The 26,587-nt window shown below is 38.9% G+C and overlaps 1 protein-coding gene across 1 annotated transcript; it reads right to left on the bottom strand.

Annotated features, from left to right (window-relative positions):
* Positions 1–26,476, bottom strand: MRPS35 (mitochondrial ribosomal protein S35). The gene is made up of 8 exons (XM_075051697.1): positions 26,311–26,476; positions 24,309–24,352; positions 22,978–23,145; positions 22,529–22,589; positions 17,977–18,116; positions 13,624–13,733; positions 11,774–11,843; positions 1–502 (listed from the first exon to the last, which is right to left on the bottom strand). The coding sequence occupies exons 1-8, from the start codon at positions 26,462–26,464 to the stop codon at positions 224–226; spliced, it is 1,026 nt and encodes a 341-aa protein (XP_074907798.1). The 5' UTR covers positions 26,465–26,476; the 3' UTR covers positions 1–223.
* Positions 26,477–26,587: the final 111 nt, after the last annotated feature.

Genomic DNA, 26,587 nt, shown 5'->3' on the forward strand with positions numbered 1-26,587 from the left:
TATGACTCAAAACATACTTTATTCAAAAAACAAGATTCATGGACCTGAAAATTATGTTTACAAGAAAATCCAGTGGTAAAGAAAAATCTGATTACTACTGAAATTATCAAGTTTCATATTTTCAGTTAAGGTTCTGAATAATTATGTATCCATATAATATAGAAATATTAACATAGTAGTTTAACATTTCTGTAATAATCAGGTATACCTGCAGAGTCTGCTCTCATGGTAATGCTTGTATATTCAATAGTTTCTTTACAGACTCCTTATACTGAGACACGTTATTTTCTGTTTCACCTTCATTTTTAAGTGCAATTACAGAGTTTCTGTAATTCTTAACCACTTCAGATGCAAGAAGCTCTTCCTCAGTCACATTACTGACATTCTCTGAGGCTTTTATTCGAAGTAGTGTATCCAAGGCATTTTTCTGAGAACAGCTATTTTCCCAGATATATTCTTCCATGTCCTCCTCAGTCTTCTCGCTCTCCCACATCTCAGTTTTCTGAAAGAGAATATACATTGTCTTAAAAACTATTTAAGACTGAAACAAAGCTACAATAATTTGAAGAAACTTATCTCTCATACCAATTCACTTTAAAAATTACATTCCTTGTGGAAGATATTTCCCCTCCTCTAAAGTACAAGGCCTGTAACTCAAGCCTCAAACAGAGTTCAAAGGGTGCCTGTATGCCATGCATTTTCTGTGCAGAATGAGTTTCTTTCCTCCCACTTCTCCCATTCTTTATATAACTGGCAGATATAACTAGACAAGTCAGAACAGACTATACATAATGAATAACAAAAAACCTTGTAAAAGTAATAATTTTAAATAACCCTAAATGCTCAAGCTTTGGAATTAGACACCTAGCTATTATGTCCCTAGCATATGATTGTTATGTTTACATTGGCTATAAGACACACAGTGAGACAGCTCATACCAAGTAACCTATGATGAGAGACAGCAATCCTTCAACATCAGGGAAATGTTTTAATTGTGACTCATAAGGAAAAGCACCACCAGTTAATCTATTTCCTCTTCTGCAAAACAGATTGTTCCTCAAAAGAATCTCTATCCAGAAGGTGCTAATTTTTACCTAATTAGCATTGCAAGATTAAACAGGATCAAAAGTTGAACACAGACAGAAGACATCATCCCAGGGCCTGTGAATACTTGGCTTGTGCAGTACTTTATAAATTTCATCTTTGAACAATTCTCCAATTCAGCAGGGCTTTCTCTAGCTTCACAGACTGTTTAAGGGATATTTCAAATGTTATAACCTGCCATTTTTATATATTTTATTTTTATTGTACTTTGGTAAATATATATGCTTCATAGAGATATTTGTATTTTTATATATTGTAGATTGTATATTTATTTGCATATTTATAATTATTTAGTATTCTACTGATGTAAACAATACATAGTGTCCTATTATTTCAACTATAAAAATCACAATTTGAAGTATTTTTGGTGGTTATGTTTTTCTTACAGTTGTTGTAGAAATCATGTCTAAATAAAACTCATATTTCTCTAGAAGTGAGTTCAAAGAAACATTAAAGTACTTACATCACATGGATTTTTTATTTTTAAATCCCTTGCCAGAAACAGCTCTTCAGTAAATTTTTAGCTATGCAGAACCCAAATAAACCTGACAATCATGGGACCACTGGGGTCTTTTTTGTTTGTTATCGGTTTTGTTTTTTCTTCCACGGGGCTAGGGAGTGGGTGCTGTTGGGTTTTCATTTGTTTATTTTATTCTGTCCACTAGTCAACAACATTGCTGCAGTCAAACCACAATACTTAATAACCTTTAACTAAGACTAAAGATTTTTCTTCCTACAACCCTGTGTGCTTGGGTCCATCTATCTGAATTTAACAATACTTTAACAAAGCTGCATCCTGTACCTTGTAAATGGAATCTCTTGTCTTTTAAATCTCTGAGTCCAAATGTTTAGTCAGAAACAGTGATTAACACTGCTAAAAGGCTCATGTGACTGACATTAAAACCTGGACACAATACAACACAGAAGTAAAGAACCTCATTCAATTTCTAGAGGGGGGAAAAAAAAAGGACATACTGTAGCCTGTATTGCTATAACAGTAGCACAACACGTGGGTATAGTAAAGTATTCCTTGTATGTTTGAAAAATAGTGCAATTCAATGTGGAGATTTACACAGTTTTAAGTTAATGACATCATCCTGTTTTACGTATCCCTTGTTTATCTACATAGTGGCCATCCAAGACATTTTTTCCCTAAACTCCAAAAGAATTTTAAAGCAAAAGCTTCTCTCACAGGGATAGGGTTTCTCAAGAGTAAGGGAATATGGGTATCACTCCTGGTCACTCCCTGGACCAAACTCATGTTAGAAGTTCAAACAAAAGACCACTGTGAGGCTTTTAAACACCTTTAAGTTATAGCAGAGACAACAAGAACTAATTACAGTTATTACATTTATCTTTTTAGGAAAATCCTTCTCTGCACACGTTAACTTACAGGATTTGAGATGCACGCTGATAAACAGATTAAGATTTCCCCATCTCTTTTGAGCAATACAGAGCAAGAAGATTCTAAAGCAGGCCAAAGAAACTGTTAAGTATTCTTTCTTGGAATCCTTCCCAGCCGAATGGTGTGTCAAAATGGATTTTAAAATAAAATCTGACTTCTGGGGGGGAGGGAGGCAGGAAGGGATTTGACAGCAGGGGGAGATTTCAAAATCCATTCCTAGCCATGCTACAAGAAGGCAGTATCCATTGCTGCAATGTTGGTGGCCGTGCCTCAAAATGAAAAGTTATTCTACTGTACACAGGTCCAGACATACATCACAAACAGGAAACTGAACAGAAACCAGATTTTTGCAAACTGACTGTATGGAGTGAAACTTAAAATACCTTTCCAACCAGATTTATTACAAAAGAAAAAGTGAATCTGGAATTATATTTTCACTTGAAAAAGCACCCTAGGTAGACAAGCACCCATAAACTCTGAATAGTGGAAATATTACAAGTGTAGTCTCAGTTTGAAGTGTTATGAAGAAAACTAAAGAGACAGTGAAAGAAACTTCAAAAATGAGGTCTTCATCACTCAAAGTTTTGTTCACTGATTATTTTTGTCCCCTACAAATTTAAAATGTTAGTAAACACTGTAGCTCAGAGTCTTACAAAAAAGAATAAAAACTGGAATACAAGTGTGGCATTGTGTAACATTTTTCTAGAATCCCCACTTAGCAAACGAGGTTAAAAAACTCAAGAATGGATATTTCTTCAATGAATTCACTAAAAATGATTGCTTCATTTATCACGTTAGACAATCTCAGTAAGCATTAACCAGCCTGGCTGAAGATGCACTCAGCTAATAATTTCAACTGTTTCTCCTACCAAAACTTCCAGTAAGAACTGCAACCAAAGAAAAAAAAAAAAATCACCAGAAAACAACTTTTCATATAAAGTCAAAGGATCTAAGCCTATTACTGAAGAGGAACAGAAGATTGATTTTGTTTTTTTTTTTTAAACACTTTCCAATGCAAATATAGAGAATTATTTTTTCAATGCCATAAACAGAATAAGGATTTGTGTCTAAGCAAGTCTTATGCTACTGCTTAAGCCAGCATTTTAGGAGGTTTACAAGCCTTTACAGTGCTTAATTTGAAATGCTGACACAATATACATACTAAAAGAGTACCCTGGCCAGTGAAATTGCTTTTACTTAAGAGTCATTAATAAAAAGCTTCAATTTATATTGTACCTCTAAGTTTAGAGGAAAAAAAAAGCATTTTGATCACTTAAGCAGGCATTTCACCATCATTTTCCTTCTTTTTTCCTGCCAGTTTAACTTTTGTAATTTTGCTGTCACAGCAATATGGAAGAGGATTAGAATTATCAGTTCTCTGGTGTTTCTTTTGGGGAAAATATTTTAACTAAAATTTGGAAGTGGCACACAAATCTTCAAGGAAATTAAAAACATGATTCATGCTAGTCAATTTTCTTGTCAATGTTTGAACAGTTAAAAATTCAATGCTGTTTAGCAAAGACTAAGTATTTTAGTGGGATTTTTTTTTTTTTTTTGAGGAGAGGGAAAGGTCTTTAAATTGCAAGTCAAATTTCAATCTCTGTATAGCCTGGAATAAATACACCTATTTCTTAGTACTGCATTGAAATAAAAGATACCCTGTGTGGTACAATAACCACAGATTTTCAGGTAATAAATGACAGCTAAGCTAGCATTTTCCAAATTATTAGGTACCTTCAATCCAAAGAGGAGTTGCCAAAACAATTATGTACTTATCTCTTTGGAAATATTACAACTTTGACCTGTACTATTTAGTTAGCAACTTAAAAAGAAATATCAACATGAATTTGTAAAAAGGCAAAACATTTGTATCTGATGAGACTGGACACAAAAAATTTTAATTGCTTGGTGATGCAGAATATGTTAAAATACATTCTTCTGAATGAGCAGAACATTATTTTCTAAGACACAGCAATGGCACAGGGAAGGTAAGACCTCTAGAGTGTCAAGGAAAATCAGAAGACTGCTAGGCCTAAACATTCCAGTAAGGTACAAAAGTAAAACAGAAAAGGAGAACAAGCAGAGAAGAACGAACAGAACTTTGCCTCAAAAAGTAATATTGGATGCAAGAGATGCTCTCATACTTAATGATACTCAGGCTTAATCTCTGGTTTTGTCACTAGCTTCAGAGTTCTCAGCAGCCACCATCATCTAGATAGCCTCTTTCAAAGATTAGGACACCTACTTTCTTTGGGCTGAAGTGGCTGCAAGCATTTTCTGGAAAATCCAGAAATTTGTTTTCTGAATGCCAATCAGATAAGATTCTGATCTCATCAAGAAAGATCAGTGATATTAAGGGTCCAAATCTTTAATAATTTTCTGTTCATTTTGTTAATATCTATGCCCCATAAGACTTCATTTCACTCCAAACTTTAGACCAAAAAATTAAACAGCTGTAGAAGTTATATTTATGCATCAAAAAGGAGCCTTGTTTCTCCAGCAACTACAAACATGGGGCTTAAACACAAGGTATTGCGAAAAAGCCTACTACAGTCTGAAGTAGTACAAAGACAATTTTTAATTCAGCCTTTTGCTTGAACATTCAATTCTTCGTGGTTCCAAGCAAGAGGTACAAAGAAGTTTCACCTTCTTTCACTACAATACACATTTCCTGTCAGCAAAACTCTTTGATTTTATATGTTTGAACTCAGATCTTCAGAAAAAGTTTATTTAATTTAACATCCACTATGCTACTTAGCTTTATCTTTTCTGACTTACATTAATGATGAAGACTCTTTCAAGTTGTTAGATTTTGAGCACTGGTAAGCGCACAATGACATGTAATACATACTTCAAAACAAAGTATATATTACAACATTCAGACACCGCCTTTACTTTAGCCTCAGTTTGCATTACTTAAACCATATATAATGACATACAGAGAAAGAACACTATTGTAGGAAGAGCACAATTATATCACACTTCATTATTCTAAGATCTCAAAGTCAGGAGATCTACACTAAGCAGTCTTCAGTTATACTAAATGGTGCCCAGAGCTCTGAATCTCTCTTGGGTACATGCTCTAATCACTAGGCTATGGCCCTCCTTTTCCATTCAGTGAACCTTGAATTTTCTTCTGCCCAGGGAGAGAGTTTCAGCAAGACTTAAGAGTGTCTCCCTCCACCTCCCATTTTAGCCCTACAATGCATGTGTGACAACATCCTGAGTATTCAGAACATGAAGTTAAAGTATACTTTTGAAACCTAAGTAGCCAGAGACCCGCTTAAGTTTCAAAAGTAGGCTCATATCCTTTCACATATTTTAGACCGAATTAAGGTAAACTCCTACTATGAAAACTGCAAAATTGTACTAAGTTCTACTGGCACAACTGAAGTGATAAAAATTATGTTTACTTGTAATGGCTTAAAATGACTGTAGATGAAAAAAAGACAATTTAAGAGCTAACTGAAGTCTAGAGAAAAGCTATACAATGCATTTCAGGATTATCACCGATGGTTATGTAAAAATAGTCATTCAGCTGCATGCATACACAGATTTGCCACCCCACCAGTGCCTTCCAGTTGAATACACTACTTAAAAAAGAATGCAAAAGTAATGTGGGACGCTTTCCTCAAATTCATTCAAACTACACAGCTTTGGGGTTCAGAGATAAATTTTACTTAAGCCTCTAGTGTCACTCTGTCCATTCTTCAGGTTTTTTTTCCTTCCCCTCATCTTTCTGCTTCAACATCCCTGTCCTTTCAAGTACTAACAACATCTACAGTGCAAACACAATTGGCTATTACTGTACATATTCAGTAGCCACTTTCCACTTATCTCAAATTCCAGATTCCTTCTCCCTTCCTGTTCTTTTTAAGTCTTGAATTTTTTATCAGACTCCCATAACTACACTACTAGAAAAAGCAAGAGGGAGTTCAAAAGTGTGGACAGCATTACTCTACTGTTATTCTTAGTATGTCAGATTAGACCTTTTACTTTAAGCAATATACTGGAAAATAGAAAATCCAAGGGCAACTGTTCACTAAACCTTCAAGATCTCAGCTGTGTAATGCAGAATGGTATCCTCCACTCTCCATCATCTTGCATTTGGGTATGTTGAAAATCATGTAGAATTGGAGCAAGGAAAATTGCTGCACCTTTTTGTAGTCTTGATTTACAAGAACAGCAAATTATTTCCTCCTCGCACTTTTTCAGATTCCTCTCCCTTACAATGACCATGAATGTTTTTCCTTATTTGAAAATTAGCTTCCTGCTCCCCTTGTTTCTCCTTCATGTTTTTCAACTCATAACAGAACTTTTTTTTAGTGATAAACTATTAATCCGAGCCAAGTGTGAAGAAATCAGTTTATGATCTTTTTAACCACTTGAGGGCAGCAAACTCTTACTCTTTAAAAACCACTTATTGCCATAAAAATACATTCAGGTTTAGAGAGATGTTACAGCATTCAAGAACTACGGTCGTTTAAAGGTAACAGAAATGCAACTGATTGAACTGCTGTTTAACAATCTACCTAATATATCTCACCCTTTCTTTGATTAATTCAATCCAGGCACAATCCTGGGGGATAATTTGAAAGTAATCACACAAAAATTCTGAAGAAGATAAATTCAATTCTTACCAGATGGTACAAGTCAGATATCTACTGAATACATTCTAAAAGCTAATAAAACACAAATATTTGATTAATAAACTTAAAACTATTGAACCGGAAGCAAAAGATCTCCAAGTATTTCAAAATAAGTAAATGAACATTCTTAAGTTTTAAAATCGGAATGTTTTAAAGATAATTGAACTCATGGGCCAGATATCTATCTGCATTTATCAAAACTAAGGTGCTAAATGCATCTGTCTGGCATCTTAAGGTACACTTCTTACTTCTTATCCACCTCTGTAAGTAATAGACTACAACTAAATTGAGCTCTCCGTTAGATTTAGTCAACCTCATTAGCCAACCTATAATTCAAATAGGCTGAACCAAGAACACAGTATGTAGACCCCTAATACTGCTCCCACTGTTCAGATCCATCTCAAGAAACAGCATGCTGCCTTACAAAGCAACTACTATCAATCCACCAATATGCTGCCAATATTCCAAACAGCTTCCCATAATTGTTCTGCTTTACAGTGTATCTCATTTGAACCTGTGATAACAGAGGATGAATCAAGAACCAGAGGATGAATTCATGTTCTTCCTCCTCTTCCTTCACTTCCTCTATTAAAACAAACAAGCAAGAATTTTTCTGCCAGAAAATAACAAGCACTACAGATGCCCTTTGCCAAAAGCAAGGGTAGCATTATCCACTACGGGAATGCATTCTAGAGGACGAAAGAAAATAATCACATTTCTTTCTTCAAAATAAAAGGGGTTTACCTGTTTAAATACAGATCAAATACCAACTGGTAATACTGCACTGTGTTTTGGTAAATTCTAACACAATCCTGAAAGGTCCTGAGCACCCTCAGCTTTTGCAGAATTCTGCATAGTCAAGTCCATTGATGGCATTCTGGGTGAACACAAGACGACAGGAAAGACAGTACAGTTTCAAATGCAATACTACTTTTAACTACCAATTCGTAGGGGTTATATTGCCCAAAAGGCTACCCAGTAGTATCCCACTTTTCCTACAAGTAATCAAATAGCTTCAGCTACTCTCTCCATTCCCAAGTCACAAATGTACCTTTTTACACTCCAGCCACCTTTGTGAGCTTCTTCAACTTTATTCTGACCATCTATGAACAGTCTGATGATTCTTTTGCTGTCCCTCCCTCCCACAGTGTGAAAACTCTGCTTCTTCCTCTAACACTCACAAAACCAAACCAAAACAAATATTCATTTACTCCTTCCCTGCCAAAAAACAACGCCCAAAAATCAAGTAAAGTTGCTCCTTCCTTTCAATTCCTTCCATTTTTCTTATTTCCCCATGCATTCAAAAAAGGGGTCTTAAACACATCATTATAAAAAACACCTGAATGGCTCTGAAAGCTTCCCTACAGCAGGTTCAATCTTCCAACACATCTTCAAAGCCTTTCACAATCTGGATAGTCTGTCTTCTTGCACCATCCATTGACTGCTAGCATATTAGAGGAGACAAATGCTAGTCAGTGCATTAACCTATCGACATCCTTACCTCGCTTTGGCTGTAGCGCCTCTCAGAAACCAGTTTGTCGAATTTGATTTGGACAACCTTTTATTCACTTAACTGCAAACAAACTCTCTTCCCCCCATCACAATCCAAGAAAAAAACCCATCCTTAACAATATACTCAGAGCCTTGAGGCAGCACAATACTTGTACCAATTGTTGGTAATCTCCTCTCTTTCCCTTCTATTTTGTCTGCATGCACTTGCAATGGAGTTACAGTTGAAATATGCAACAGCAAGGGTGCTTGCAAACTAACGCCACCTGAGCCCTCTAATTGCGATAGCAACAGAATCAGTGAGTTGTGGATGCCCTGGGTTTTTATTGAAGCCAAGACTGGAAAAGCATACAAGAAAATCTGTAACGTAGAGGCTACTGTTGACACAGTGATAAATTTTGTCTTCTAACCATGCATACAGAGACAGATGAGCCAGAATTAAACTCTTCATACTCATTACGTTAAGAATAACTTTCTGCTGGAAATGCATCTCTACACAATGGAGCTTCACAGCACATAGTTCACTACATACCCAACAAAACCACAAAGAACTACCATTCTTTTGAAAAGGTTTCAGATTCCTAAGCTACTTGGATGCTCTAGTTCATAACTGTAATAAAAGAATTATGCATCATTGGCAATTAAAACATAATTACACTTCCAATTACATTTCCTGATGTATATCTGCATGCAGTTTTTCCTTTTACATATTCACATGCTTGCTGGTTCACAAAATTCAGTAAACCAGTAATTAACATAAATTATAGAGTTATGCCATGTTTAGAGAGAGTAGGCAAAGTTTTCAGGATTGAGGGCAAAATTTACGTGCAGCCATCTTCCCCTTCACTTTGCAAGAATGGAACACTGCCCTCTTACTGAATTCCATCACCACATGCTTGAAAAGTGTGGCACTAGTCTGCTGGGAAAGTCATAAAATATTGCAATTAGTTCTGTGAACAGGATTGATGTTACTGTCTACATGGAAGGCCAGTCCCTGTCCATCCCCCTCCATTATTACAGCTCATACAAATTAAACTATACATTGTCTGCCCGTGGTTTACAAAATGTATCCAAACTATCTTTCAGCAAGTTATTAAAAGGCATTACCACTGATCACGGAAAAAACTCCACAAAACAAAACATGTCACAAAAAAAACCCATGTCTCGGGAGACCATTAATTTTTCATGGAAATCAAAGACAATTACAACTGATTGAGGAACTCATCAAATATTAACATGGAAGTTGAAAGGTAATAAAAGGCCAAGAGACTTGTGCATATTCAATATACACTGAACACTCACATAGCAATATCATATAGCCCTGTCTTCCATCACTAAGTAATGCTAGAGTAAAGGACAGATGTGGTGTTCATCTAGAATTAATAAAGTGAGCAGCATCTAGCTCTCTTGTCATTGCTTAATACTGGAAACTGATCTGTCATTAAAGATTTGTAATGCAATGTAATGCTGATGGGGACAAAAATATCCATGTGTACAAAGCACTTAAGATATGTTTACTTTAGATTTCAAGATGTTAGTATATGCTGATTTTAATTTGATGCACTATACAATTACAAAACATATCCTTCAAGGCAACTTCCAGTGAAAGGGAAATAGAGCTCATCCTCCTTATGTTTTTTTTATATCACTGCAATGATCAAAATCAACACAAATTCATAAAAATGCCAAATATGGAGATTTAATTTAAATACTATAGAACAACTGAAAACATTAAGTATAAATTCTGTTAGGTAATCAGCTACAACTTAGTTAAAAGAATACATCTATGGAAATATACCAATGATGAAGGTTTTCACTGTGTCTCAAGATGACTAATAACATATTACATTTAAACAAAGTTAAGTTATCCCAAACATAAGCATGGGTTTTCAACAATTTCATTTCAGACTGCTACCTTGTTTTCTGTAAAAAATGGCTGTAAAATTGTTTAAGGCAGTACTTATAACCAACAAAATTAACTATAAAAATACAGGAGACAAGTCTGAAGAATTCACTATAAAAGACAGACCTGTGGTCTAAAGATCTCTTATTATACTTAGAGGACTACTTGAGAATTACAGTAAATTATCAATAAATTGGAATAGTATATTTAATGCATTTATATGGGATATTTCACATGTATAACCATTTAACAAAAACTACTGGGAAAAATTCCAAATGTGCCATATCCCAAATGATGATAGAAAAGTTTACATTATCTGAATGTTTTTACCAAAGCAAGTGTAAGGAGTTACAATAATTTTATATATTTTTCAGGACACTAATTCTGATGCAATGAAATCCTAAAACTAACAGAAGGTGGGGAGGATGTCCCTTTTCTGAGCAAAAGGGAGCTCAAAAAAGCAGCCTAAGTCCTCACTCCTTCCAGCTTGAGGCAAGATTTGTGAAACAGCATTTAAGAAGTGGAATACTTCCAAATTACAGCAATGGTTTACCGAAGCCTAGGAAGAGCCCAAGAAAAGACAGATTCTAAGAGTTTGGAATCAGGCAAAATGTAGATACTGTTCTGTATGTTAGTTTTCATAGCTTTAAAGCCAGTAACATACCCCTCTGCTTTTTTGGAATAGCTTTGTTTTTGTCTTTAAACATGGTCACAGTTAAAAATGCATAGGTAAAAGGTGATAATCACAGAGTACACCATTTCTCTGGATGCACCCAATTAATATCTGAATACTGTGCACAGGCAGCCCAGCATGCTGCCAAACAAAACGTACCTTTAGGAATCCTGAGAATTAAGGTGTTTTCTGCTAGGCTTAGGGTCAGTTTTAGGCTTGTTGTTGTCAGAAACGAAGTATTGGGAAAGAATCTCTTAAGGTCAAAAACTAGAGAACTTCTGAAAAGAGGCAAACTACATACACAAACAACAGAATAGAACTTGTGAAGTTAAAAAAATGCACTAGAAGTTGACTGGGAAATTCAGATTCAGAGGTAACTGATCTCGGTTGAATTTGAAGAAAAGTGAGGTGGAAAAGAATCTAAGATAATTTACTTTAAGCAGCATACAGTCATGCAACTTTTTCTAAGCTACGAAAGAGTGCGTTAGAGAGTACGTGTGCGTTAGCGCAAGTTATTCATGACTGCTTACCCAAGATTCATGGTACAAAACGGTGAGGAGATGTATGCTATAATCATAGTTCTGTCTTCTTAGTGGACACCTGAAAATTCATAAACAAAGGTAATCTTTCTGAAATCAAGCCACTATAATATACTTTTGAACAAAACATTAAACTTACCATCAACATTTCTGATTTGTAATGTAGGGAATCTTGGGGAAAACGTGTGTTTGATTCACATGCCTTTGAGTTACACATCATCAAGAGTAACATCATGAAGGCATGAGTATTAAGAACATGGAAGAATGGGCATCTGCAAGTCAGTAGGAAAATGTACAAAATACAAGAATTTACAGATCTTCAGGAAAGATTAAAAACTTCTTTGCCCTCTGTGCCAAAGTGGAATCCAACATACTTTAAGTCTGAACTCCCTTAAAACCAGATTTATTTTTTCCCCCCAGATCTGAAGGGAGGGGAATGACTGGTGAAAACAGCTGTGAAATACGGTTCAGAACTGGAAATCTAGCCAACAATTTAAGAAGAAAAGTTTAAGTCAATGTAGCTGTAAGTCAAAATAGGATCACTAGTAAAATTATTTGTGATAAGACACAGTCCTGCAAAAACAGTGTTATTTCTTAAAACTAGTCATCAAAACCTTCTGCTGAGAATTTGATGACATTAATCTCTTCCTCATGCTGATCAACCATAACCTCCTGTCTCCTCACACTCAGCTCCTCCTACAGGCTTCTTCACCCCCCTTTTTGACGCAGAACAAATTAAATCATGCAAGACTACATTTGAGACACTCTAAAAAAACCCACTTATCTGAATGACTAGGGACTATGATTATTCTAGCAAATAAACTTTAAAAAGGACTCAAGCTTTTAAAGTGTATTTCTTTCATAGTGAAAGAGCCTCTGTTTAAAAGTAATCTAAATAGCAGCCTTGAAAATCCTGTATTAAAGAAAGGGGTACCACTCCGAGCCTGAGCCTTAGAAATTACTATAAATAAAGTGAAATATCAACAGGCACATTAAGAGTTTCTTCTGGAACACAGTATGAGACCATTCAGAGATCTCTAGAGGGTAAGCTCCTTTCAGCTATCCTAATGTTTTAGCCACAAAATAAGTCTTGCTAGGAAAATGAAACTGTTGGTTGCACAAGTGGTCCCAGAAACTACTCAGATTTCCAAGTCTAGTCAAAAAATATATGCACAATTTTATCCATTTTGTATTTATTTTAGGTAGAATAAAACTGTATCATACCAAAGGACAGGAAATTTAAGGGGGGGGGGGAAGAATTCTATCAAAACATGCAAACAGAAAAGACTGCCAATAATGTTCTTCCTACCACTAAAAGCAGCTGTGAATTAAATTGTATTGTGAATTTAGGAATACATATGTATCCTCTTAAATGCTTCAGAATTCAACACAAAAACCACATTTCTCCAATGCAGCCTTCTGAGCATAACTGTAAATAACTACAGTGATTTGTTTATGTCTAGAAAAACAAAACATCAAGAAATGTCTGGTCACTGATGTCATTTTTCTTGCATGAAACACTTCAGACCATTGTTAAAACTAACAGAACCTATGGGTTCTGTTGGAAAACATGACAACTACTCTGAAGTAACATTTGAGACTTAAACACAGAGCTTCAATAACTAACCATATTTAACAAATATTAGATTCAACCTTATCTGATTTGTCCATTACAATTTTAACAGTTAATAACAGGAGTACTGGTATATTTAGGTCATAATTTGGCGTTAAAAATATAATAATTTACCAAGACAATAATTGATTTTACTGAAGACACCAAGCCCTTTCTATACTGTGACCATTCCTACAGGCATTTTTTTTTTCTCTTCTTGTAACCATACCTGTCCGTTGTAATTGTGAGCATATCTGTATCCTTACAGTACCGGTCTCCTACAAGTTTAATGAGCTTCTTCTTCGCGTGGTCATCCAAATTCAGGTTTGAAAGTTTAACCTTCATGTACAAAAGAAAACACCTTTAATTACTTGGATAAACATAATCTCTGCACCCTGCAAATATTTTGAGATAGTTAGGCACATCTTTTATCAAGAATTAAAAGAAGAGCTATTAAGTATGCATTTGCAGAATTTCTTCTGATTGTATCACATGTTAAAAGTCTTAACACAAGGCAAATATAATCTGAGTATTCAAACAGTAAACTTCTTTTCATCCAAATACCAGAGGGGCTGGGGGAGAATACTTCTCCTCAAACTATTTTTCAGAGGAAAAAAAGAGCTGTCAGTTTAGTTTGTAGCTGATTTCATATTTACATGTACGTCACATGGAAAAATGAATCTTTTTCAGATATATTTTTTTTCAAATACAGATAAGTAAAGTTAATACTAAGATATATCAAAAACATTTATGATAAACATCCAAAAGAGGAGGAAAGACATCAGTTCAAGAGACATCAAATCAGAATTCTCAAAATCATTACTGGGAGATTAATAGAAGTATGCAAAGAAGCACAGAGATAACAATATAATGGACCAGAACTTCCTGATCTCACATAATTGATCAAACAATACCATGAATGGCTTGCCTTCTGTTTCAATACCAGAAAACCCATGAATGTAAGGTATACAACAAATAGCTAGTACTCATTTAAAAAAACCTCTAAGAAGTTAGTCTGAAGCTAGTTTCTATATGCAATAACAAGTATGAAAAGTAAAGCAAGATAGTTTTAGCTATCTGTTTACACAACAGCAAATAAGGCGGCTGTGAACCTTAATAGTCTAAAGATACATGGTGATGGAAACATAAGTTTCTATTAAGTGAGAGTTGCTGAGGAATATTAAACACATGAAGACATAATAGTCTTTTACTAATTTGTCCACGGTTTGCCCCGCAGCTCACATTTTGTCAAGTTTAATTCTATCTGACCTGTTAGGTGCATCCAGCCTTTAACGCAATAGTCAAGCTGCAAGAAAAGAGCTGAATTCTTAGTGAAGCCCAAAACAACCACGAACAATCACTTTTGAAGGCACTATACTTCCAAGTTCCCTTACGCACAGCATCCCCTTGTCAGGGTCTGGCCGCTTGCGCTCAAAGCTACCTTACATACAGTGCCTTTCCCTACAGTGCAGCAATGTAGCCTTGAATCTGTGGTGACAAAAAAAGGAGCTATGAGAAGGTGGACCTGCTGCATCTAAGCATAGGCAGCCAGCCTCAGTCTCTGCCAGAGCCACAGCGCAGCTATGTCTGGGCCCAGCCGTGGCCCACGCTGACCGACCCCTGATGCACATCCTTCACTTCCCAGCTTGACCTCACCTACTGCATCGCTGTGGATTGGCTTGACAGTCACCGGACTGTTGACTGATCCTAGTTACTGTCACCAGACCTAATCCTGGTCCACTGACTTGTCCTCCCACTTCAACTTCAAATTTGCCTTATCATTATGAACTTGTCAGGTGGTTACTGGTCTGTTGGATGGACAAGCTTACTACTACCAGACCTGTCCTGCTCACCTTGCTCGGGTAGTAGCTGCACCCTTTTCGGGGAGGTCACTGCCCCTGCCTGCCTTTCTGCCCCTGGATCACCTTCCCTTACAGAACAGACTAGCCTCACTGCTAGCTGGCAATGCTCACCCAAACTGATGAGAAACCTTTTTCTAAAACACATTTTCTTAACAGTCTCTTTCTCTAACACTCACAGAAAGAAAGACTGTTCCAAACTCTAAAGGGTTTCAGACAGAACTTTCTGGCTAGTGCATATAAGCCCTTTATGACCATGACTAAACTTAATGCGATAGTCCAGCCCAGATGTCCAGCATTAGCTTGCTTGAACCAACAGTGCAAAACAATTTCACTGAGTAGTACTTTTTGCACTGTCTTAAAAGGATGGCATTATCATAGTTGTATCATGCTGCCTTCATACAGTGTGATCATCTGAAATTTCCTGTTAAGAGAGCTATGATTTTATTCCACATGACTTGCTTTTCCTATAAAAACTAAAAAGCTATCTGGTCTGTTGCCTGTATTACATGATCACAAAAAATATGTTGTTCTTACTAATCCAAAGTCACTTCAAAGTGAAAAATATTTATATGGCTACTTGCTTCAAAATGGGATAGCAACTAGACAGCTTATAATTGTTAGCTGCAATGCTACAGATTATTTTATGTTTAATTTTAGATGAATTAGAGCTCCACAAAGAACAGCAGTTGGTTTAAAAAAAGTCTCATTTTACATCCTGTAGTACTATGTTGTCTGGCACAATGTAGACAATTCCACTTGAGCATAGACTAGGATAAATTTAATGGCAAGAAATACTGGCATTAGGCTACAAGAAATGAAAAATTAGCATCTCCAGTATGATACCTGGTAGAAAAAAGGCATAATTTTTTTAATTAAGATTAAAAAGTTTTAATTTTTAAACTACTTAAAAAAGGAAATCTTATAATGAAGATCCACCAGAGAGTTTATCATAGTCTGTAACACAGAGCAGAGTAAATGCTCTCTCACTGATAGAAACTCAACCACTATCTGACCCAGTGCCATCTGCTTTCACCTTTAAATCCTGCTCTTCCCCCTCCTTAGGCAGATTTTGTTGTCAGAGGATTAATCAGGCAAAGAACGTATTAATGAAGTCTGGGATCAGAACACCAGTAACTGAAAAAGCATATGGATAGTTGTTCCGTTTTTGTATCCCACTCCAACCCCTCCTTTTTTTAATATACATGTATAATACACATCCACATAATGCCTTACAAGTACCAAGGCCAGTTAACGTTAATGGACAGATTTAGACAGGATAATACAGACATGCTTATTTGTGTATCATTTTGAATTACCCTCTCCACTGCAGCATAGGCAGCCCCTAGTCCAACATCTTGTCTCTCAACAGCCACATTTAACAGAAGACATTTCTACCTAACATAGTAATGTTTTACATGATTTAGAAAGCCAGAAATTCACATACACTCACCACCTGGTGTTTTTAATGGGAGAGTCAAGGCTGTTTAAGCAGCTGAGCTCTTACCCCTACCTGTGACATCATGCCCACCACTGACCAGCAAACGTCAGTATTACTCCATCTGAGAACTGAATATGGGAACAAGGAGGGGTCCAATGTGCCGCCTCTGCACACATTCACAATCCAGCATGAAGTCAGGGGCTTCTATTCTCACAGAAACGCCCCATTTCCTTTTACTTCTAATGCATACAAATTTGTGAAAAATTGCTCTTGAACATGGATCTGAATTAGAAGACAAAAGGCTAAACTCTAGTATGCAATGACTACAAGGGCAGGGTGAAGTTACTGCTAACAGCAGTGTGAAATGCATATTTAAGTCAATGACAGACCAAATTAAATTTCAGCCTAAACAGCCAAAACCAAAAGGTTTTACAACATAAAGGGAAAGTAGAGACTCCTACAGACAAAATTAACTACTGCCGTCCAAAGTTGCCATGATTAGATGTTGTATAGGTTCTATGTGCATGTGGTGTCATGCAATATTTTAACTTCTGTAATGAAGAGTAAGAGCACAACTATCACTGACCCCACTGCTGCTGCTGCTCTTCAGATAGGCTCAAATGTCATCTCAAAACACATGTTCAAAAGCCACAGCAAGTCCTAACTTTACTACCACGAGGACAGGCAAGCACTGGAACAGGTTGCCCAGAAAGGTTGTACAATCTCCAGCCCTGAAAGTTTTCAAGACCCAACGGGATAAAGTCCTAAGTAATCTGATCTGATCTCATACCTACCTTACTTTGAGCAGAAGGTCAGATTGGGAAACTGCTGAGCTCCCTTCCAACCTCAGGTACCCCATGATCCTATGATCAGAAGGCTGCTGCTCCTACCGCACACGCACTGATGCCCAGAGGCCTGCCAACTATGAATAGTGCTGCATTCATATGACCTATCTTTCAATACTTGAGCACTTCCAGGGTCTATAAAGTTGCAGTGAGAGCCCAAGCAAGACACTGAGCAAGACATTTTCTGCAAGTAGGTTCTTCAGAAGGTACACTATTTTGTTTATATTAGAGCTTAGACTTAATTTATAAATACATATCCATAACCTTACAACCTCAGTTCTAACATGCTGCAATATACTTCAGGAAATCCACTGCTTTTTATTCAGACATTCAGTAAATCATTTCCTTACAATATATCATACCTGCACATGTTTTGAAAAGAAAGCCAAGCATTTGGGTTTTTGAAACAAAGGCTGGTTACCAAAAATACTACTTACTCTTAAAGTCACCACTCTTGCTTTGGGATTACGAATAGATGTCCCTGCAGAAACATAATCTACTGTTTCAATTTCAATAGGAAAATGCTGTTCACATTTTTCATCACTGTCCAAAGCACTTGGCCATTCAGTGCAGAAATCTGTATAATAAAGAGAAAACACTCCATGTAGTATCTGTTGTTTTGTTGTTTGTTTTTTTTTTTAATTTATTGCAACTTATCTTTTTAAAAGTACTATTTATAGAAACCATACTCATTTAGATAACAGCAGGGTCTCTGCTAGACTTGATCTAGTATTTCAATGTCTCTCTTTGTACTGGATTCCCCAAACCAGGATACAGTACTCCAGATGCAGTCTCACAATTGCCAAACAGAATCATAGAATGGTTGGGTCAGAAGGGACCTTCAAAGATCACCTAGTCTCAACCACCCTGCCATAGGCAGGGACATTGTGATGGGTTGACCCTGGCTAAACGCCAAGTGCCCACCAAAGCCGTTCTATCACTCCCCCATCCTCAGCTGGACAGGGGAGAGAAAAATATAACAAAAACTTGCGGGTCGAGATAAGGACAGGAGAGATCATTCACTAATTACCGTCACGGGCAAAACAGACTCAGCTTAGGGAAAATTAGCTCAATTTATTACAGATCAGCCAGAGTAAGGTAATGAGAAAATAAAACGAAATCTCAGAACACCTTCCCACCACCCCTCCCTTCTTCCCGGGCACAACTTCACTCCCGGATTTCTCCACCAAGCCCCCCCCAGCGGCACAAGGGGAACAGGGATGGGGTTTACGGTCATCACACGTTATTTTCTGCCGCTTCACCTCCTCAGGGTGAGGGCTGATCACACTCTTCCCCCACTCCAGCGTGGGGTCCCACCCACGGGGTCAGTCCTCCACGAACTTCTCCAACGTGGGCCATTCCCACGGGCTGCAGCTCTTCACGAACTGCTCCAGCATGGGTCCTTTCCACGGTGTGCAGTCCTTCAGGAGCACACTGCTCCAGCGCGGGTCCCCCACGGGGTCACAAGTCCTGCCAGAAAACCTGCTCCACGGGCTCCTCTCTCCGCAGATCCGCAGGTCCTGCCAGGAACCTGCTCCAGCGCAGGGTTCCCACGGGGTCACAGCCTCCTTCAGGAACCCACCTGCTCCGGCGTGGGGTCCTCCACGGGCTGCAGGTGGAGATCTGCTCCACCGTGGACCTCCCTGGACTGCAGGGGGACAGCCTGCCTCACCAGGGTCTTCACCACGGGCTGCAGGGGAATCTTCGCTCCGGCGCCTGGAGCATCTCCTCCCCCTCCTTCTTCACTGACCTTGGTGTCCGCAGGCTTGTTTCTCTTACATGTTCTCACTCCTCTCTCCGGCCGCTGTTTCTCCCTCTCCCAACTTTTTTTCCTTCTTAAAAATGTTATCACAGAGGCGTTACCACTATCACTGATTGGCTCGGCCTTGGCCGGCGGCGGGTCCGTCTCAGAGCCGACTGGTATGGGCTCGCTCTCTCTCGAACACAGGGGAAGCTTCCAGCAGCTTCTTACAGAAGCCACCCCTGTAACCCCCCCCGCTACCAAAACCTTGCCACATAAAACCAATACAGACATCTTTCGCTAGATCAGGCTGCTCAAAGCCCCATCCAACCCAACCTTGACTACATCCAATGATGGGGCATCCACAGCTTCTCTGGGCAAGCTCTTCAGTCTCACCACCCTCATTGGAAAAAATGTCTTCCTTATATCCGATCTAAATATCTGCCTTCTTCCAGTTTAAAACTATTGCCCCTTGTCCTGTCACTACAGACCTTGGTAAAAAGTCTCTCCCCATCTTTCTTATAAGCCCCTTTTATATATTGAAAGGCGTCAATAAGGTCCCTCCAGAGCCTTCTCTTCTCCAGGCTGAACACCCCCAACCTTCTGAGCCTTTCTTCACAGGAGAGGCATTCCAGTCCTCTGGTCATTTGTGTGGCCCTCCTCTAACCAGTCTACGTCTTCCTTGTACTGGAGACACCAGAACCAAGTGCAACACTCAATAGAGGGAAAAGAATTAATTTTCTGTGTGGTGGCTAGAACCCAGTATGCTGTTAGCCTTCCTTGCCACACTGGCACACTGCTGACTCATATTCAGCTTTCAAATGCCCACCAGGCTCTACGTGGCCTTTTCTGCAAAGTTTCTTTCCAGCTGTTTGCTGCCACCACCCCCCACTCCCCCCGACCTCCACTTGTACCACTGCATGCATTACTCCAACCTAGACACAGGACGTTGCAATTGCCTTCAACTTCATGAGGGTCTTTGCAGAGGATTTTTTTCCTGCCTGTTAACATTCTTCTGAATGGCAACTTTGTTCTGCAGTGTATCACTTTGTTCCCCCCCCAATTCTTTATTATCTGAAGACCTGCTGAGGTTGTGCTCTCTACTGCTATTCAGTTTGTTATAAAGCATGTTTTTGCATGCTTGGAAATGGCTTCCAGGAAGGTTTGCTTCATAATCTTCCAGGGAATGTGGTGAGGCTGACTGACCTGCAGTTGCCTGCATCTTCCTTTTTGCCATTCTTGAATATGGTCAGGCAAAAACCTCCTGTTCCTCCTGAGTAGTCTTTACCTGCTTCCACTTTCTGTATACCTCCTTTTTGCATCTCAGGTCACCCAGGAGTTCCCTGCACACCCATGCTGTCCTTCTGCCATACTTGCTCAACTTTCTGCACACTGGAATGGACCATTCTTGCTTTTTTAAGGAGGTCGAACTTTAACATCCACCAGCTCTCATGGGCCACTTTGTTCCCCAGGAGATTCCCCCATGCGATCTGCCAAGCAATACAGATTCCAGAATAAACCAAAATCACTCTCCTGAAGTCCAGACTGTAGTTCCACTGTCTGTCTTGCTCACTTCTCTCAGGATTTTAAACACCACAGTTTCATGACCACTGTTACCAAGGATGCCCCTAACGTTCACATGTTTGACCAATTCTTCCTTGTTTCTGAACAACAAATCCAATAGAGTATGTCTCCTAGTCAACTCATCAATCATCTTTGAGAAATTGCCTTCAATACACTACGTGCCTTCCTCACTTCTCAAGATCTTGAACTCCATGATTTTTTTGCAACCAAGGCTGCCAGCAACCTTGACATCTCCCTCCAACCAGTTCTTCCATACTTGCGAGAAGCATGTGCAACAGCACCTTCCCATAGACAGTTTGTCCAGCACCTGCATCAAAAATTACTGGCAACACACTCCAGAATCTCCTAGATTGCTTCCATCCCATCCTGTTAACCCTCCAGCAGATGTTGAGATGGCTGCAGTTCCCCATGAAAATCAAAGCTTGCAGTTGTGAGGCTTTTTTTTTTTTTTTCACTGTTCATCCACTTCCTCTTCTCAACCAGGCAGTCTGTGGCAGATGCCCACCAAGACATCCTTTTCAGCTTCTCCTCTGATCCCAACTCTCAAATTCTTAACCAGTTTGCTATGCATCTCACTGCAGAGCTCTGCATCTGACATGTTCTTTTGGGTACAGGTCAGCTTCTCCTCCACATCACCTCTGCCTGTATCTCAGTCATACAAGCTTTCGCTCTGCATTTCTGTGATGCCTCAGACTTCTAATTCCTCCTGTTTCCTATGCTGCATGCATTTGTACACAGGCAACTCAAGACAGGCCTCTTACCTCTTACCATACAGGCTGAGGGGAGACCTTATCACTCTCTACAGCTACGTGAAAGGAGGTTGTAACGAAGTGGGTGTTGATCTCTGTTCCCAAGTGACAAGTGATAGGATGAAAGGAAATGGCCTCAAGTTGCACCAGGGGAGGTTTAGGTTGGATATTAGGAAAAATTTCTTCACCAGAAGGGTTGTCAAGCATTGGAACAGGCTACCCAGGGAAGTGGTTGAGTCACCATCCCTGGAGGTATTTAAAAGATGTGTACACGTGGTGCTTAGAGACATGGTTTAGTGGTGGACTTGGTAGTGTTAGGTTCACAGTTGAACTTGGTCTTAAGGGTCTTTTCCAATCTAAATGATTCTATCTCCTCCCTGACCCCTTGTGCCTTCACTTCTCTTTAGGCTAACCTCCTCGTTAGGTTCTCCTTATTGCCTTGCTGGCTGGCAGAGACGCTCTTGGTCTTCATTAGATCCTGTATCTCCCCAGCAGACCTTGCTCTCACAGAGGGTTTCATTTATTAATAGCATTTTTTTTTTTAATGCATGCCAGAACAACTACTGATTAAACCCTAGTTTAATCACAGGTAATCTTCTGAGAACTGAGTCACATTCATCACTCATCTTCCTTAAGACACTGAACTATAAATTCTCCAGTACAAGCAGGGCCTAATGGAAAGGTAAAATATAAGTCTTACTGGTGTGCTGAAAACCTCCTAAGACATATCTGCCTACCACCTGTATGACTCAATGCAGCAACAAGAAAGTATACAACACTAGCCAACACCTGACAAATAACCAGCTTCAGAGGTGAACCATGTCTCACCTTCTACTTCATCACAGTCACATTTTACATGGTTTTTAAAAAAACAGAAAAAAAAAAACCCCTGACAAAGCCAAAAAACCCCCTCACCTTTAAGAGCTGCACAGTGTTTCTTAATTGCAGGAGGAGTAAGATGCAAAAAATTGGGAATCTGAAACAGACATATTAAAGAGTTACCAAGATAGCTTTTTGTCCGTTCATAAATAAAGGGGCATTACTGAAATCTGATTACACTTTTAACATTTAAGGTAGTACAATACGCTGCTTAAAAATATTGAGATAAGATGACTCTTCTCAAATCTGATTTAGCAGAAGAGTTAACCCGTTACAAAAGTCACAGGCATGATATTCCTAAAAGTCTCCTGATTTTGTTCATTTGTTACTTACATTTGTATTTGTTACCATTCAATTTAGAAATTAAATAGACCATTATCCTATTTAATAAAACAGTATCCAATACAAATACTTTAATCAAAGCAGGGCAGTGTTAGTGAATAATAACTTTTAAAGTTACCACACATCAATGGCATGTGTCTCACCTTTATAAGTTCTAAGTTGCCTTCTTTTGGTGGAGGAACTCCTCTCTTCACTGGGTAACCCATTCGAATTGGGAGAGGCACAGAGGCAGGTTTAAATGCAGCTGCTGTTGGATAAACACTGCTCCAGTCCTGATCAACAGCCATCTTCTCAGTTCTGGGAGGTGCATGCTAATACATAGAAAATTATAAAAATTTGATGGGAGATATACCTGTTTTGTGAGACAAAGCAGGAGCAACACACACAACAAGTTATTTCAGGAATAAATAGTGCTCATTTGTAACAGAATTTTTAAAAGATAGCCTCTTAAAGCTTAGACAGCAGGCCTTTCCCAGTCTTCAATTGCATTTTTTTTTCAGAAATGCTTAGAAAGAACTTATCTTCTTGCGTTGTGATACATCAGGAGTGGGGAAGGGGAATCAAACCACTATTTAAGTGCAAACTCTATTTCCTAAAGTGCCTAAGCATTTGGTGGGGGGCAAGAAAATGGGTATTGAAATTCTGGAATTCTGAAAGTCTGAACAAGTTCATATTAAGAGATGTAGGTATTAATAACTCTGAAATTACTTGCTATAGAAATTCCAGTATAGGAACAATGAATTACTATATTGCAGAAATAGCTTACATCTTCCAATAGCTGAACAAGGTTCCAGTCAAATGCTCTTTAAAAAAAACCAAAACCAAATCACTGTTTCTTTCCCCCAAACCTTAATTTTTAATTTAGAAGGGTAAAAGACAAACGTGTATATGCAGTCAGCTGGTGTAACTGCTTTGGTGTATCTTACATCTGCTCTTGGAAGTTCAACACAAATTTAATACATGCCAGGTCCACTTTTACGATTTACCTTTAAAAATCATAACATATAATACACTACTTTTGAAATTTGTGTACACTAAGAAAATTCTCTGTGATTAGATTTTCAGATATAATTCTGCTGTGCAAGAACAATTTCACTTATGCACAATATCAGACTTTTTAATTATGCCAGAAAGCAACCACTATGAATCCTGTAAACTCATACTGAAAATAACATTAAAATGTCTGGGTTTATTTTAAATGCAACTTTAAGTTACTTTTAAGACCCGCAGCACATGGTGTCAATACAAGTTAACTGTTAGCTTGTTATTGTTGATGTTTTTGCCTTTATGAGAACACAGACGGAAAACAGCTGGGAGATTAAAGAAGCTAGGTGCTGGTTCTGGAATAGTCACAGTGGATTGTTTCACCAGGTTTCGACTGCAGAAGGGGTTCCTGTACAAACTGTTATGACATATAGCTTAAAAAACTTTTTCAAACACCTCTCAGTTAACTGAAAATAGTTTCAGTACTTACTGGTCTTATGAACTGTGGCGTCCTGCCTCTTCTCCTTGTTGAAGCTGAAAGAAGAAGAAACATTTTCAATACAAACTATATGGTTTTGTGGGGAAAAAAAATGCAGCATAATCCTGTAAGCTTTTTTTTCTTTTACAAAGACAATATACACTAATACTTCCCAGCCTTTACATGGAAGAAGGGGAAGATCAGATACCCATATTACAGATTGCTCACTTATTATTTGAAACTTAAAATTAAAAAAAGCTTGGAAGCCATTTTGTCTGGGTCTGTCCTAGAAACACATTAACAATAATCTAGCGGTTACAAGCCTAAATGCATTTTGCTAGCATCATTTATTCCAGCTTGACATAGGAGGAGAGAAAAATGTGATGAGTAGAATTACACTTTTGCCTTCGTAACTGTACTTCCTTTTCACTTTCCCACACAGCTGTTAAGTCCCAAATCACTCTCCACCAACTGTACAAGACAGCCAAACCTAACAGTTCACTATTACCAAAAGGAGGATCCCATGGCTCCATCCCTTCCTTCTGACAGCACGTCTTCACATCCTCTCCTGTGCCACTCTCAAGCTCATCTAACCTCTGTATAAACAGTTAGCACAAACTGTTTTTCTTCTTGAGCTGGGGATGGGGAACAAACCAATGGGTTTGTTTCCTGCCATTTTACCATGTTGATCTGCCTTATTGAGCAGTCCCAGAGAAGATGCAACAGAAAGAGTTTACTCCCTTTTAGCAGGCCTGAGCCACCATATGGCTGAACTTTTTAACCAACTGACTTCAGTTGGAGCTGTGGTGAGGGACTCCAAAGGATAAATGAAGATACCAAATACCACTAGATTTTCAATTTAAATGAAAATCTTAACTTTCTTGTCTTCATTTCCTCCCCCTCCTCAAACTCTAACTTAATGACTTTCAACCCCCCCACTCCAAAAAACAGCACCAAAACAACGTGGCCTTTATAATAGTCTGACAAATGAAGGTGAATCTGACAATATGTTTTTTTCAAGCGTCCTGTCTGAGCTTGGGGTTGTTTTTTTTGTTTTGTAGTTGTTGCCACACTATGATACGGTACATATTTAGCAAGAAAACATTAAATGGGATTCAGAAGTGGATGTTTGGGTTCCTTTTGCCTCAATAATTTGTCTTACAACCCTACCCCACATAAGCCTTGGGAAAACTTGTAAATTTCACAGTTCTTTCATCTTCCTTATTTAAGTATTTTATGGATCCAATTCTGTTTTTTGTCTTCTTGCTATATAAAAACTTAAACTAAAGAATACATACAGGGCTCTGCAACAACTAATACACAGCGTTCTTCTACCCGAGCTGCCATTTTTGTGGTGCCTTCACAAATAGGTTTCATTCATAGCAATCTTTATTATTTCTGTTACAAACACCTACAGTTTCAGGTCAGGACACCTTTTACTCCTGCCCACAGGCCCTCACATCAGACATCACTTAAAGGCCCTTTCAGCAACCTAGCCTGCTCCTGAATCTGCAGATGACAAGTGCCTGCCCAGCCTTTGGAATAATATTGGTACAACCCTGACCAACAGTTCCCATTTGCACCCAGAACACCCTGAACAGCTCAGCTTGAGGCCAGGCACGATATCCAATGCTTAACACAAATCCCTTAACAAACGATGAAATTCTCACTTGGAATACCTAAAACCAGGCAAGGCACTGCAGGTCCGCTGTACCACTGCAATCCTGAGCTGAAAATCTGTCTCGCAAACACCAATTTTCCCATTTCTTTCTTCAGACTACTCGCAGCATCTGTAACCTTTACCATAGAGATTTTCATTTTTATTTTTTTTTTTTAAACAAAAGCTCTCCGGCAAATACTTGCAACAAAAACTTGATTTTTTTCCAGAGCCGCCTGCAGCCGGTTAGGAAGGAGGGCCACGGGCCTGCGCTTCCCGCCCGCTCTCAGCCCCCCCCAGCCCGGCGCAGCCCGAGCCCCCCAGCCACCCCGGCAGAGCGGGCCGGGCCGCTCTCACCTTCCCTCTGCTGGCCTTCCCCGCTGTTCACCGCAAGCACGGAGGAATACGCCGCACTCCCGAAGCGAGACGCGACCACGACCCTCCCGCAGCACCGGGAGAACACGGCCCAGTAACTCGCACCGACCCGCACCGCCCCGCTGACGGGCGCCATTTTCGGGACCTGCCGCGCGTAGTGCTCCGCCCCCAGCGACCTGCCGGCAGGACGGAAGCCGGCTCGGGCCAAGGCAGCTGGAAAGGCGAAGCGTAGCCGTTCCCCGCCCTCGAGGAGGAGGAG

Source organism: Buteo buteo, chromosome 19 (genome assembly GCF_964188355.1).
Source record: "Buteo buteo chromosome 19, bButBut1.hap1.1, whole genome shotgun sequence".
Lineage (NCBI taxonomy): Eukaryota > Metazoa > Chordata > Aves > Accipitriformes > Accipitridae > Buteo > Buteo buteo.